Here is a 16525-nt window from a genome sequence, read left to right on the forward strand (position 1 = left end):
CTCGGGGGTCGATTGACGATTTGCCAGGGGTCGCCAAAGATCATGGAAAAAAAATGGATTGTTTCTGTCTATTCTACATTGCTGTGTGTGTTTGCCGGTGCGGGGGGTCGCGGCAGTGTCGGGGATTGTAAAAAGGGGTCGCCGAGCATAAATTGTTGAGAACCGCTGAGCTAGACGAAGCCATCCATGTCGCTTCCGTCTTCTCCTCCAGTTGGCCTTCACCTGGTTGCACTGATGCCCTGGTCGCATCGCCATGCACTTATGACTCATCAAACGTCGCCTTCTTTTCCTCCAGTCGACATTCATCATGCTGCAGTGACGTCGTGATTCCATCGCCATGCACCTTGGACTCAAGCAGACGTCGATTTCTTCTGTCATTCACTACTGTCTCACCACCAGGTTTATAACAATACAAAGGAAACAATATTGATGTTTGGATATATATTTAGACACGTTTAATTAAAGTGGATATAAAGAACTGGTTTAACAGAGCAAAAAATACAAGGGAAGAAACCCTAAGCAATGGAGACGAAAGGAATTAAAGATGTGTAAATAAGAGCTACTACGAGGTTTAAAATGTTTCACTATCATTTAATATACTACTTTCACTTTTTGATTGTCCTATTTAATTATCTATTGTTAATATTTTTAAGGTATATATATTTTAGGTACATGATATTTTAAAAAAATATTCATTTTTGTGCTATAAAAAACAATCTCGTATGAGGAATAAAACTTCTTGTCTTCAAATTTTTTATTTTAGAACCATCGATAAAAATGGTGCAAAGTATATAAAATGTTTTAACGATTCTATATCTTAAAATTTCTAGAAAACACGATGTGTTTTATTTATGTATTGAAAACAGCATTAATAAATTTTGAACCTAGAGCCCCCTTTATAGGTAGCCAAGACAAACTAAGTTGAAGCATACCTAGCCCCTGGTCCCCGCTTCCTACTTGAACTATTACTTTAACTATATATATATAAATATATATATAGTTAAAGTAATAGTAATAGTAATATACAAATATATATATATAAATATACTGGGCCGGTCTTAGGCCACTGCAACCTATGCGGTCGCCCCGCGCTTTCATAGGCCCCACGCTAATTCAGGGTGTAATTATTAAATTGCAAATTATATACGAAAAACTCCTGGAAATCTCCTGAATTTATTAAAATCTCCTGAAAACTCTTTAAAATCTCCAGAAAAATAGAGAAAATTGTCATTTGTGGGTGTCATTCATTGCGGAAAACGGCAATCCTCTGTGTGATAAAAGGACAAAAGGCATTGTCAGCTTTCATGTAATAATCGGGCGAATTTATACCTTAATCGGAAGTTCCAATACTTTTATTTACTTTTATAATCATTTATAATCACTAGTATATAAATATGCCATTGGTTTACAAGGTTCGTAAAGTACAGATCGCAATTTTTAACTTAGTAAAGTCAAATTTTTTTTTCTTATACAAAATCATAATTTTCACTTATTATCCTTATTCCCACACAGACTAGGCCCCGCGCAATCAGTTTCGCATAGGGCCCCGCAATTGCTAGGACCGGCCCTGTAAATATATGTATATATATATAACAAAATGTAGTGCCAACATGTTAAATAAAATATAGGACATTGGCTTAAATTTTCAACAACTCTATTTCATTGTTCAGAAGTATGACACGTTTATATTCATATCTTGAAGTACATTTTCATAAGATCGGTAATAGGCCTACACCAAAAATTCTGATCAGGTCCGACATTCAGAAAGAAACACTTGTCGTTGCTTACATAATCACCTACAAACTCAGTTCGTGGACCTGTGCTGTGCCTGCTACCTGTAAAAGCACAGGCCTGTATGTTGTTATCGTATCCAATCTACAGACGTGTGTCCTGTTGATGTACCAGTCCACAGACTGGGCGTTGATCAAAATGTGCCACTCAAATACTTGGTTGACAAGCATCTTGTACTTATATATCCTGATCTCGCTTCCCCAATGCCCGTCAATGTATCTGTTGACTACGTAAAATTTCTCGCTGCATTTTGCTGAATCGCAGGTACTGGACTCGGCACAATAGTCATCACACCTGGCTCTGGCATGATAGTAAGTTTGACTATCTTTAGTCAAGTTGATGGTGAGAGTGTCGTATTTCAGAAGAGTTGCTCTCATATAAATCTACAAAATATATAGTGGTTAAAAAAAAATAAATGTACACTAATGTATCTAATTGTTAGAAAATACATTAATTAAAAAATATACGTAAACTTGTAACTTTAGAAATACAATATTACATATTAAAATGTCTTCCAAACGAAGATCCCCCCATCTAAATCGCGAAATGTTAAGATGGTGTTCTTATGACGTCATAAATAAATTTGACTTAGATCTTGTTGGGGCTGACAACGGAGTCCATAGTTCAGTGAGGCCAACCACCCCCTTCCCTGAACGCGATGGTACATTATAGGTATATAGAGTGGCTCCTATCGTGGGCTCTGCCTCCGACCTCGCATTCGCAAATAATGGGGAAACCCACTGTGTTGGCTTAAGGTACCGTGACCAATGAACAAAACGGATGTGATTAAATGATCATTTTGTTGATGATGGAGACCAAAGCATAGGTGAAAGTGAATGTGAAGTTATATGTGAACTAGGCCTAACTGAAGACATATAACGAATATCTAATTGATCTAATTTTTTTTTTTTTTTGTAAAGGATCAATCTCTTTCTTATTCCTCAAGAAAAAAACATTTTCGTAAAAAAAAAATGTCCTTTTTTTTTCAAATGCATCAAATGTACTTTATTAAGAGTCTTATTAAAAAAAGAAACTTGTACAAATTAAATTAGTCACAGAAGCTGTACTAACCTCCGATACTGATATGGACATATCGCAATATTATTGCTACTAAAACAAAACACAATAGCTATGATGTCACAACAATTTTTTTACTGATATTTAGTTTTGTTAGATGTCAACATTGAGAAAAAAAATACAATAAGCGATAAATGAGATTCAGTGGCTAATAAAATATACAGTGTAAAGTCTTGTACACATTTTAAAAAACACAAGCTAAAACAAAATGTATTTCTCTCACACTGAAACTAAATAAAAGTATCAAAAAGTTAGAGGCGAGGTCAATTTGAGCAAAAAAATCTCATAAGAGAAAATATATAAATCAGGCAAAAAAAAAAAAAAAAGATAAATGTAAGTTGCTGTTTTTGAATGTAAGTCTCACGTGATATAACAATTAAATTTAAAAAAAAAATAGTTAAAATGTCTAGCAGCAGTGGTTCTTAGCCTTCAATGACGCAAAAAGCACTAATACATTTTTCAACTGTACCTAGTAGTACTAAAAGGTCATCAAAGAAAATTATGCTGTTTGCGCATTGAATGTCTTTAATTTCATCAACTGTACAGGTGAAATGATTCAGGTAATGTAGCTTAAAATATGAAAAGCTAAGACTACATATTAACTACCTATTTTGTCAATGTATATGAATATAAATCAACAAAGAATTCTGGAAAATCATTTGTAAAACAACGAAAGAAAACTTGGAATGCATGTTTCATCATATGAACATTACTACTTGTTTTTGAGTTAAATGAAAACACTGCAGATTTCATCTAAGTAAGACTCTGTATTACTCTGTTTTGTTTCAGTTTTTCTAATCGAATGGCTAACTGTTTCTCTACCTTATCTGGAAGTGTGGGATTGGTAAAATATTCTGCAGCAAATTCTCTAATGCTTTCTGGACGTTTCATAAGAACATCGCTCAAAAACCCAGCAATGGACCTCATTCACCAATCGTAGACAAACAACCTTTAGTCACGTGATCTTATTGATAAAACAATGAAAAAAACTGTCATGTGACAACCATCCATGAATTAAACATGAGATCGTAAATTATATAGAAGAGATAGAGCACCACGTGGCTAAATGTTGTTTGTTTACGATTGGTGAATGAGGTCCATTAAACATTCAACTTCAGGATGTTCTCTTAAATATTTTTCATTCCCAATTCTAGTTTTTATCTTAAATTGGTTCAGATCCGCTTGTTGTGCCTGGCTGAGGGCTCCTAAATCATTTACGCCACCTAAATCATGTTTTTCCATCCCGTGAGGAGGGCCATGATTAGGTCCTTTAGTTCAGTGTTACTATGTCCATTGTCCTATTGCAGTTCACGCGATAATATGAACAACTACTTTTTAATTGCTGTTTTAAATTCTGTTCAACTTATATGCATACTATATAGATTTTTTCTCTTTAAAAAATAGTAAACATTTTTAGTGTGTAAAAATAGTAATTAGTACAACAGAACTTACATAACTTAACAGTACAAATGTAAAAAAAACAAATCTTTTTGACAAAAAATCTACAACCGTGTGCATAAATGTGCTAAAAATATTGTTAATTGTCATCTCCTAAAATAATGAGCCTCCCGTGTTTGTTACTATTAATAGAGAATAGTTGTAAAAGTGGTGTATTTTTATGAAAAAACTGCTTGCATAAGTGATTTAAAAAATTATATTTTTTGATTTCAGAAAAGAAAAAAGTTTGCGTTGCATCAGAAACTTTGAATGGTCTAAAATATTTTGATGTCGGATTTTCACTATGTTTTCTAGTTTACGAGATCTAAACGGGACGGACGGACAGATATTCCACAAAAAACTAATAGCGCCTTTTCATCTTTCGGGGGCCGCTAATAAAAGCTAGTTTGTTTTGAGGAAGAATAGCGGAACTTAAAAATACTACATTTGACGGCCTTAGAAAGGGGGCAGCTTTTATTTGTGCATTATGCCACTTTAATGACATTCGGCGTTTTCCTTCTTTATTATTAAAATTCTTGTTCTACATTCGCTTTCAGAGTCGACTACGTTATTTTATAAAATTCTTAGCCTTTCGCCTGTGTTATTGGATTTCGTTATTTGAGAGTTACCTCCCGTTTGACTCAGCTGCATAAGACACATCTCGGGATCGCCTAACAAAATGTAAAAGCGCTTTGAAAACGGTTCGTTGGCATCAGTAGCCTTACAAGCATTTCGTGATCATAAACCATAACTAGGGTTAGGATACATAATTAGCACAATCAAGAAACATTTTTATTTGTGAGTGGCTGTCTTTTTGTGTGGTATGTGCTGACTGTCTTCACGAATGTTTTGAGTTCAAACCCTCATGACATCACTTGCATAAAGTTTGTGCTTTGTCTTAATAATTTTTGTTTTAAACAGAACGGTTTATATTTAAAACCAAAACTAAAACTTAAATCGAATAAATAAGAGTTCTACGGTTAAATAATATAAAAGAGTGGTGGCTCCATCGCCAGATTATGCTACTACTCACCACATCTCCAGGTACTAGGTATGACGGTATTTGAAATGTCCTATCTGTGATAAGAGAAGTGTTATACGCCAGGTTCAATTTCACCAGTTTTCTCTTTAGGTAGACGCCACTGGAAGTGGAAAAACTTAGCCCCGTGATGCCTCCAGCCATGCAGGGCGAGCAGCGCGTCATCGGCGTATCGCACAGAAGAGCTGTACAATTCGTGTGGTTCAGACAACGCCGGGGAATCATCGTCGATGATTTAAAGGGTTGGCCATCCTGGCATCCTTCCAGTTGCATGTTGGGATAGTACAGGAAGTTGGGAGAGCAGCAGAGAACTGGCCGAAACACGAAACAGGACAAGTAAAGGGCAAGCACTGCGTAAATAAACATTCTCAATACGTAGTCCAAGTTGTTAATAATACTAATGATCAAAGCATCGAGATCTAGTTATATACACCTGTAAGAAGCTACATCAACTGGTATTGATTTGATCAATAATCAAAATATCGATCTGAGATTAAAACGTTATTTCAAGAGGCCGCGAATAAGCTCTCATAAAATGTCATAATCATCAGAATCGAAATAATGTCATTATTTGAAGAATCGATTTTTCTATATGAGAAGGCCGATGCTGCTTCTGAGTGTTTTGATCTATGATGTGTATGAATGCCAAGGCGTGTGTTATTTTGTGTGTGTGTGTGTATGTGTTTGTGTATGTGTGTGTGTGTGTGTTTCCATGTTCTGTGCATTTTTTATTTTTACATTTTTATGCAATTCGAATGTTAATATAAAGATATTTTTTTCTTATATGAGTGCTGAAATTAATGCAGTATGTTTGTAAGTGGAGTCACTGGGCATTTGTTTTAGTGCAGGACCATAGTGGCGTTGATACGATACCTTTGAGCAAATTGCGACTATATATTTAGTGAACAAGATGACAGCGATGTATTGATGTTACGATGAGATTGTGTTGATCAGACTACTTGTTTCTGATATCATTATATAATATATAATATAATAATAATAATAATATATAATGTAATATAATATAATAATAATAATAATAATAATAATAATCTTTATTATCCGTAAGGAAATTTGTCTTACAATTTGTGCATTACACCAAACAAAAAACATTATAACTACAAGAAACCAAAGTGTACATTCACACCAGACTCACTCATAATTTACATGTGACAAAGTTTATACCAGATTGTTCTTATTTAATGATTTGATTGCCAGGGGAACAAAAGAGTGTTTGCGTCTGTTTGTCTTTGCTATCGGTGTCTTGTATCTCTTTTGTGATGGTAAAATGACGAAATCCTGACACAAAGGGTGATTCTTTATTTCGAGGATCTTGTTAGCTTTTTTAGAGAAGTTTGTCTCAAACAACTTCCCTAATGGGGTTTGTTTTTTGCCAATGATTTTGCCAGCAGCATTTAGGATTCTATATATAATATTCTATATTCTATATAATATTCTATATATAATAAATCTTTCTTGTAGACAATACTTCAATTCTAAAACAATAACGTGACCTTGTGACTTTGGTCCAATACTGATACCTTTTTTAAAAAACATAAATACAAAGCTTTTATTCTGGAACTACGATTAAAAAACGTACATACATTTACAACACAATTCACTTCATTTAAATTATTTTATAGTAGTCTACACTCTCCCTTCAACTGAATATATCAGTGCTTTACATACTACCTTTTGCACCTTTTCTTGTAACGTCCAAACTATTTTTAGAAACATGCAATTAATATTAATGTAATGTTAAAACCATAGACATAAATAAATATAGGCTGGCCGATAAAAGAGTTTTATGAAACGAAAATTTGTGACTTGCAATTTTGTGTACTTTATTATACAGCATTTATGAGCAGTGTAGTTTGGTTTAATCTCTAAGACAGAAGATCATGCAACTTTTCAGAATTCGGAAATCCAACAATAATAGATATACATGTTTTCAAGTTACATGAAGTTATTTCCTTTTTCCAGTCTAAATTTATATATGTCTATGGTTAAAACTAATATATCTTTACAATGGGGATTCCCCCTTAATGGATGAAGCCTTAATGGTTTAAACCCTGTACATTTGCAAAGCAAAACCCTGCACTGTTGTAAGCCCAACATAACTAACACCCTGTACGGCACAACTGAAGAAAACAGCACACTTTTTTTCCTTGGCACAGTCTGCAAAAGAGCTCACAGCTCAGCAGCAATAAAGCTGGCTAGAAGAAGAAGAAGAAGAAGTAAGTCCAGCACTGGTTGGAATGACCACTCAATGATTTTATCTAAAGTATAGCCTTACAGTTTGGAGCAGACCAGGATTTAAAAATCTAGGGATCAGTGTCCATATCAGCATTGCAGACCATTTTTTTAATCGATTATAAATGAGTGTCTGGGATCACACGTGAAGTTATTATACAAGGTGGATAAGCGTCCCAAACAATCTCATTGGTGAAACAAAACATTTCCTTGCAATCTGAACTGAAGAAAGCCATCAAATAAGTGAGCTACATCCCTTAGATCTTTACTATCTCGTGTCGTGGTCTTGGTGAGATGAGTCAGTGATGTGAGTCAGTGATATGAGTCAGTGATATGAGTCAGTGATGTGAGTCAGTGATATGAGTCAGTAATATGAGTCAGTGATGTTATTCAGTGGTATGAGTCAGTAATGTGAGTCAGTGATATAAGTCAGTGATATAAGTGAGTGATATGAGTCAGTGATATGAGTCAGTGATATGAGTCAGTGAGTCAGTGATGTGACTCAGTGATATGAGTCAGTGACTCTACTGCTTTTATCATTCCTTCAAACACCCCCCACCCTTTTACACAAACACACTTTACAAGAACACATCACGTCCGTAGCGTAGCTGACCTCACATCAGTGGCGTAGCTGACCTCACATCAGTGGCGTAGCTAGGGTAGGGGAGAATTTGAAAATCCATCCGGCCCCCCACTTGAGCTTTCAAAAGTGTTCATGATAATTTAGAGTTTTCTACAAAAGTTTTTAGTACTGAAGAGATGACATTGCCAACAACACATAAGACACTAATAGTGGGAAGCGTGGTCGAGACGCTAAGTGCGCATGTCTTGGCTACCTAGAAGGGGGCTCGAGGTTCGACACCCGACTCGGACTGAGCGCCTATAGGCAGAACGGAAAACCAACTCCTAGATACCCCCTCCCTACTGGTCCACAAATGAGATTGGACCAAAAGCGCTCTGAGCATGCTATAAGCATGAAAGTAGCGCTATATAAAGCTATCACAGTTCACGTAAAAATTGTTCAATTACTTTTACGACTGTTTGGCGTTAAAAAAAGGGCGGGGATTGGGAAACAAATATATATCAATAAATAAATATGTAATTACAACTTGAACTAACAGATTTTTTTTTCAGAGATTATTATGCTCTGTCTATACAAGGGGAGATAACAATTAAAATAGATTCGATGAACGAGTATATATTTTCATACAGGAGTGGTCTATCCTTTGTTTTTTCTGTTTGCTATACCCGTCCAGATGTGAACGCAAGCTTGACTCGATTTTATCCTTTTAGTATAGCAGTTTGGAATTAGTTCGTAAGTTTTACATAACCTGTATAACTATCTGATATAAGCTGCCTGGTCGGAATGGCTGCCTGATCGTGCGCAGGGCGGCCTTAGGCCACTGCAACCACTGGCGGATCCAGAACTTTTGAGTGGGGGAGGGCGATTTTTTTCCAAACCCTAACCCTAATGCCCAGTAAACCCTAACTCTATGCATAAACGTGCATATATATATATATATATGAGAATTTTTAAAAAGCAGCATTTCTCAACCTTTGGTGAAAAACAAAAAAACTGGGGCATCGCTATAACGTTTTTAAGTGGGGTTCGGGGCGAAGCCCCGACGACAAAAGTGTTTTCTTGCTTTTTTCACTGCAGAAAAGTATTCTCCTGACATTTACAGCTCAATATTCATCAATGGAGTTCGGGGCGAAGCCCCGCCGCCAAAAGCGTTTTCTTGCATTCTTCACTGTAGAAACGCATTCTCCTGACATCTACAACTTATTATTTATCAATGGAGTTCGGGGCCCGACGCCAAAAGTCTTTTCTTGCATTATTCATTGCAGTAACGCATTCTCCTGACATCTACAGCTCATTATTCATCCATGGAGTTCGGAACGAAGCCCCGCCGCCAAAAGCGTTTTCTTGCATACTTCACAGAAGAAACGTATTCTCCTGACCTAAAACTCATTATTCATACTATTAAAAAAGGACCTTTTGAATAATGTTGTACTTGAAAAATATTCTAATATGAATTTATAGGCCCTTAATACATTGCAAAAAATCCGATTTGTTCCTTGAAAAGATAAGATACCCCACATATTTAGATTTTTGCTTTGAGGATCTCCGCCGAAAAAAAATTATTCGATAAATAATATTCAAGAAAATCAAAGTATAAATTGTGAGTTATAGTCCCAAATTTATTTAACTAGAAAAATATCAGATTGAGTAAAGGTTAGAAAAAGGCGACTATGAAAAAATGATTTGGGTTTAGAACTCATCTCAATCTCTTATACTGAAAAATTTCGTTTGAATTCTAATTTTTTGAATGCAAAGTCTTTCTTAAAATAGTTATGATAAATTCATGTGAAATTACATAAACTCTGTCTGGAAATGGGAGGGGCGGTAGAGTGAAAACGATTAATCCTCGCTCCTTTAATAATTTCTGCTAAAGATTGCGTTTGGCATTAAAGAATAGGGGTGTGGCGACTCGATGTAAGAATTTAATTTATAGTATATATAAATTATATTAGTGACAGATGTTTTTGTTTTGTAATTTCCACTAACTGTAATACAAAAAGAAAAAGTAGGCCTATTGGTTTGTCCGATGGGGGAAAGGCGATTGCATGAATCGCCCCTCCCACCTGGTACAACCCTTTTTCATTTAAATTTCACTAATGATAAAATTTGAGATTAGAGTGTGGTACGACATAATATACAATGAGTTCACATATCAATATGTAGTTTATATTATATAGATATTCAACTAATTTTGTTCACAAACTATGATTCTCCACAAAAATAGGACCGCCCCCCCCCCCACTCAGAGGGCTAGAGTGGGGAGGGCAGTACATGCAATTTCCCCCTCCCCCAACCTCACCGAAACGGCCAAGATACAAGAAGACGAGCGACATAATATAAATCTATATATCAATTCAACTAATTTTGTTCACAAACTATGATTTCTCCATTAAAGTAGGACCGCCCCCCCCCTCAAAAGGTTTAGGTGGGAAGGGCAGTAGAGATAAATTGGCAAACAGGGAACGACATAATACAAAGATCGGTTAAAATATCAATAACAAGTTTTAATCACATAGATATGTAATTGATTCTGTTAGCAAGCTGTGATTTCTACAAAGAAATTGGACCGCCCCCCCCCACTCGAAAGTTTATGGGGGGGCGGGATTGATACCATCGCCCCCTCCCGACCCCACCCAATCGGCCAACATACTAGAGGGGGGGCGAAATAATCTAAAAATAGGTTGAAATATAAATAATTAGTATATATTATTAACATAAGTAATGAATTCGTATACAAATTGTGTGAATTCTATACTAAAATTCGTCCGCCCCCCCCAGTGGGGGGGTTGGCCGAGTGGGGGGGGGGGGTGATCGCCCCTACCGCCCCCCCCCCTGGATCCGCCAGTGACTGAAACCTATGCTGCCGCAGCTTGCCACGTACTTTCATAGGCCCCGCGCTAATTCCTGTAAATCATTAAATTAAACTATTTTAATTTATTATTAAAGGGTTACCGTAGCCTTCTGATTTTCCAGAAGCTCCTAGAAATCTCCTGAAATGGCAATATATACGAACTAGTCATAAAATTCTTCTGAAATTATTATTAAAATCTTCTGAAACCTTATACAAATCTCATTAAAAGCTGGAGATTAATTAATAAAAACGGCATTGCCAGCTTTCATTAAAGGATATATTAATAAGGCGAATTATTAACTAATAAAGAAGTTTAAATACTTAATTTATTTTAATAGTCACTAAATCTATCTTAACCTCTTACAAAATATCAAAAACGATATTTCGCTAGTCAATAGTAAATCTAAAAGGCAGATCTGAAAGTTTATCGGCTTTTTGTTGGAAATCTACCATCTACTGTAGATGGCTCATATTGTTAATGTGACCGTGATTTTGTGCTTAGAAAAGTATGACTAAAATGCAAATACGTATTTGTTTTCTATTACGAAATCTTAATTTTCACTTGTTATCCTTATCCCTACCAAGATTGGGCCCCGCGCAAACCGTTTTGCATAGGGCCCAGTAATCTGTAGGACCGGCCCTCTACATAAGCCTAGGATAAATATTTTTTGAGTGAAAGGACTAGGTGCATAATGATGTATGTATGTATGTATGTATGTATGTATGTATGTATGTATGTATGTATGTATGTATGTATGTATGTATGTATGTATGTATGTATGCATGCATGCATGTATGTATGTTAGTATATATGTATATATGTATATATATAGGTGTGTGTATGTGTGTGTGTGTGTGTCTGTATGTATGTATATATATGTATGAATGTATGTGTATATGTATATGTATGTATGCATGTTTGCATGTATGTATGTATGTATGTATGTATGTATGTATGTATGTATGTATGTATGTCCCGCAAAGAAATCAAAACCGTTAGACCAATCTTGATAAAACTTGGTATAAATGTTTCTTAGATCATAGCGGAGACCGCAGTGTATGTTTAATGTCCCTTTCAGAACCGTAAGGCCCTAACAATTAAAAAAAAACAACAAAAAAACTAAATTTATCTCTATTATAGAACGAAACTTTTTAATAAATCGGGTAAACCCGTTTTCACAAAATGAAAAGGTATTATTTAAAAGACGGATATATTCAGTTTAAGGGAGGGCAACGACGAGAATGAAAGAATTTAAATTGTATTGTGTTGTACATTTATGTACATTTATCAATCCTAGTTCTAGAAATAAGGCTTTGTATTTGTTAAAAAAAAATAGTATTTGGTTTATAATTCAAGGTCTTATCTCCGGCATCAATTATTGTTTGAGAATTGACCTATTGCCTGCTACAGAGGTCTTCACATAATCATTTCATCAGAAACAGAGTCTGATCAACACAATCTCATCGTAACATCAAGACATCGTTGTCATCCCGCTGTCTAAATATATCGTCACATTTAGCTGAAACGTATCGTATCAATGTCACTATGGTCCTGCACTAAAAAAAAAAAAATTCCGAGTGACCCCCACTGACAAGCATACGTCACTGATCTCAGCATTTATATAAGACAAAAAAATATCTTTATATTAACATTCGAACTCCATACAAAGGTACACATAAAAATAAATACACAGAACATGGAAACACACGCACACATGCACACCAAAGCACACTCCTTGACATTCCGACCCCTCATTGATCAAAACACTCATAAACAGCCTTGGCCTTCTGAAGAGAAAAAAAATCGTTACTTCAAGTAATGACAGTCTTCGATTCTTCGATGATTACGATATTTATAAGAGCCTTTTCATGGCCACTTGGGATACATTTTTAATAACAGATCGATATTTTACTTTCTTATTAAATCAATGCCAGTTGATGTAGCTTACTACAGCTGTATATAACTAGATCTCGTTGCTTTGATCATTAGTATTATTAACAACCTGGACGACGTATTGAAAATGTTTATTAACACAGTGCTTGCCCTTTACTTGTCCTGTTTCGTGATTTGGCCAGTTCTCTGCTGCTCTCCCAATTTCCTGTACTATCCCAACATGCAACTGGAAGGATGCCAGGATGGCCAACCCTTTAAAACATCGACTATGATTCCCTGGCGTTGTCTGCACCACACGAATTGTACAGCTCTTCTGTGCGATACGCCGATGACGCGCTGCTCGCCCTGCATGGCTGGAGGCATCACGGGGCTAAGTTTTTCCAATTCCAGTGGCGTCTACCTAAAGAGAAAACTGGTGAAAATGAACCTGGCGTATAACACTTTTCTTTACACTGAAGGGACATTTCCAATACCGTCATACTTGGTACCAGGAGACATGGTAAGTATTTTTCTAGTATACTTACTGGTGTGGCGAATTGCCATATTTTGTGGGACAGGTAGTGACCATTCATATTCATTAAATGTTGAGCTCTTATTTATTTGATTTAAGATTTAGTTCTGGTTTTGAATATAAAGCGTTCTATTTAAAACAAAAATTATTAAGACTAAGCACAAACTTTTTGCAAGACGTAAAGTGATGTCATTAGGGTTTGAACTCAAAACATTCGTGAAGAAAGTTAGCACATACCACACCAAAAAGACAGCCACCCACAAATAAAAATATTTCTTGATTCTACAAATTATGTATCCTAACCCTAGTTACGGTTTATGATCGCGAATTCTTGTAAGGTTACTGGTGCCAAGGAACAATTTTCCAAGTGCTTTTACAATTTTTAGGCACTTTCACGCTGTGTCTTATGCAGCTGAGTCAGACGGAGGTAACACTCAAATAACGAGTTCCAATAACACCGGCGAAAGGCTAACAATAGAAGGTAGTCGACGCTGATAGCGAATGTCGAACAAGAAGTTTAATAATAACGTCGAATGTCTTCAAACTAAATCTATACCCTCATAAAAGCTGCCCCTCTAAAGCCTTTACAAGTAGTCTGTTTACGTTCCGTTATTCTTCTTTAAAACCTAGTCTAGTTTTTAATTAGTCGCGTCATTGCCTTTGAGTCAAAACTAACCCTTTCTATGAGACTAATTAACTAGTTCCTAATCGTGTCATAACAGCTTTCAACTTCTGATTTACTTCGCCCCAGTAAACGGCAAATTTCTCGGAAGAAGATACTAGCAATCGATCTAAGTTGCTAGGTATCACTTACAAAGACCGCATCACAAAAGAAGGGATTAGAAGCAGGATTAATACAGCAAGGCCAACAACGACCACACCACTGTAAAAGCTCCATCGCCACATCACCAGGTCCTCATGGCTCGAAAAGATCTTTCCTTCAGGGAACAGTACCAGGAATAAAATGAAAAGCTGTTATGGAATCCGTATATTGACGAAACTATCAAAAATCAAAAAAAAATAAGGGTTAATGAAAAGAAATTTCTATAAATCAAATAAGAACATAAAATTCAAATGTTATTTACTTTGGTAACGCCAATAATAGAATATCATTCTCTGTTTGGAACCCCTCACTTCAAGAAAACATAGAGAAACTGGAACAGACACAAAAAAGAGCAGTGAGATTCATTACAAACGAATATTCACATTTAACTAGAGTAACACCTTTAATAAAATCACTAAATTTAGAAAGCCTTCATGATAGTAGACTCAAAAATAAATAATAATCTAATAAAATAGTCAGAAAAACACAAAGATAAAGCAAATTCCTCGTTCCATATGCTAGGACAAATGTGTACAAATGCTCCTTCTTCCCTAGTGCAATTAGAGCATGGAATACGTTGCGTGATCTAGCCAGGAAAAGCATTGACTTGTCAGAATTTAAGTCATTGGTTTACATGCATGACTAAATGCATGACACGTAGGACGTAATCATCTTCTGTTTTGAAGTAACGTCTGTATTATATAAGATAAGATAAGAAGAAGAAGAAAATCAAGTCAAAGAAAGCTGGAATGAAAGGCAAAAGAAAGTTAACACAAGATCGACAAATCTTGTGTGGTTGGGGCACCACACGTGATCTGCTGACCTCCTTTCTCCATTCCTCTTTGCCTTAAATTTAACATCTTTCCATTCTTAAATTTTATTTTCCCATCGCTTTCTATTTCTACCTTTTCTTCTTTTTCCTGGTACTGTTCCCTGAAGGAAGGTACTGGCGAACCCTATGGACCTTGTAATATATCCATAAAGTTTTATTTAGCGTTTTTGTGATCAGTAGTATGCAGATTAACATAAGACAACATAGCCATAGTGATCCTATTTTGAAACTCTGCATTTGTGATGCGGTCTTTGTAGGTGAGACTTTGTATCCTTCTATAGCATCCCAACTCCTTTATTGTTATTATTATTAATATTTTACGAATGCGAGGTCAAAGGCAGAGCCCACTTTATGCCTATACTGTACAATCGCGTTCAGTTAGGGGGTGTGTGGCATCACCGATTTATGAACCCCGTTGTCACCCACAACAAATCAAATTTATGACGTCATAAAAACATCTTAAAATTTCGTGATTGAGATCGAGGCATCTTGGTTTGGAAGCCATCTAAATATGTAATATTGTTTTTCTGAAGTTAAATTGTTTTTAAAATTTTTATTTAATAACAATTGTGTACATTAATGTACATTTATTATTTTTTTAAAATTTCTTTTTATTTGTAGATTTATTTGAGAGCCACTATCCTGAAATACGACACTCTCACCATCAACCTGTTCAAAGATAGCCAAATTTACTATCATGCCAGAGCCAGGTGTGATGACTATTGTGCAGAGTCAATTACCTGCGATTCGATAAAATGCAGCAAGAAATTTTACGTAGTCAACAGCTACTACAACGGGCATTGGGGAAGCGAGATCAGGACATATCAGTACGACATGCTTGTCAACCAAGTATTTGAGTGGCACATTTTGATCAACGCCCAGTCTGTGGACTGGTACATCAACAGGGCACACGTCTGTCGATTGGATACGATAACAACTTACAGGCCTGTGCTTTTACAGGTAGCAGGCACGGCACTGGTCCACGAACTGAGTTTGTAGGTGATTATGTAAGCAACAACTGTTTTTTTTTATTTCTGAATGCCCGGGCAGTGCCGGATTTTAGTAAATGAAGGACCTCGGCAGAATTTTTGTGGCGGCCTAAACCCAATATTATGTAAATGTACTTTAAAATATACATAAAATTATAAACGTGTTATGCACCTAAACAATGAAATAGAGTTGTTGAAAATTTAAACCTATGTCCTATATTTTATTAAACATCTGGGTCCTACTTTTTGTTATATATATATAAATACTAAATAGGGAGGTCCCTTTTAAGGGATTTACGTAATATAAAAGAAGCGTGATGGCTGAATTATAAAGAGATTGGCTTCCGGGATCTGTTTGTTCGATATTGGTGAAGTTCCGGCCAAATTTTGATGCCCGTAGCCGACACTGTGGGGAATCAGAAGAGACGGTGGCGCACGTCTTGCA

The 16525-nt window shown here is 35.9% G+C and overlaps 2 protein-coding genes across 2 annotated transcripts; both read right to left on the reverse strand.

The window, feature by feature from the left end:
• Positions 1-1056: 1056 nt before the first annotated feature.
• LOC129922448 (uncharacterized) lies at positions 1057-5691 on the reverse strand. The gene is made up of 2 exons (XM_056008504.1): positions 5339-5691; positions 1057-2174 (listed from the first exon to the last, which is right to left on the reverse strand). Exons 1-2 carry the CDS (start codon positions 5615-5617, stop codon positions 1797-1799), a joined length of 657 nt encoding a protein of 218 aa, XP_055864479.1. The 5' UTR covers positions 5618-5691; the 3' UTR covers positions 1057-1796.
• LOC129922449 (RIIa domain-containing protein 1-like) lies at positions 3193-4129 on the reverse strand. Its single transcript, XM_056008505.1, has 2 exons — positions 3975-4129; positions 3193-3791 (listed from the first exon to the last, which is right to left on the reverse strand). The coding sequence occupies exons 1-2, from the start codon at positions 4108-4110 to the stop codon at positions 3622-3624; spliced, it is 306 nt and encodes a 101-aa protein (XP_055864480.1). The 5' UTR covers positions 4111-4129; the 3' UTR covers positions 3193-3621.
• Positions 5692-16525: the final 10834 nt, after the last annotated feature.

This window comes from Biomphalaria glabrata, chromosome 13 (assembly GCF_947242115.1).
Source record: "Biomphalaria glabrata chromosome 13, xgBioGlab47.1, whole genome shotgun sequence".
NCBI lineage: Eukaryota > Metazoa > Mollusca > Gastropoda > Planorbidae > Biomphalaria > Biomphalaria glabrata.

What these genes read in the sequence shown, in the direction of transcription:
- LOC129922449 (XM_056008505.1), bottom strand. Translation starts at nt 4,110, where the DNA reads ATGGAAAAACATGATTTAGGTGGCGTAAATGATTTAGGAGCCCTCAGC. An exon ending in AGAACATCCTGAAGTTGAAT is followed by an intron (nt 3,792 to 3,974) that starts GTTTAATGGACC and finishes ATTGGTGAATGA; the next exon opens with GGTCCATTGCTGGGTTTTTG.
- LOC129922448 (XM_056008504.1), bottom strand. Translation starts at nt 5,617, where the DNA reads ATGCAACTGGAAGGATGCCAGGATGGCCAACCCTTTAAATCATCGACG. An exon ending in ACCTAGTACCTGGAGATGTG is followed by an intron (nt 2,175 to 5,338) that starts GTGAGTAGTAGC and finishes TATATTTTGTAG; the next exon opens with ATTTATATGAGAGCAACTCT.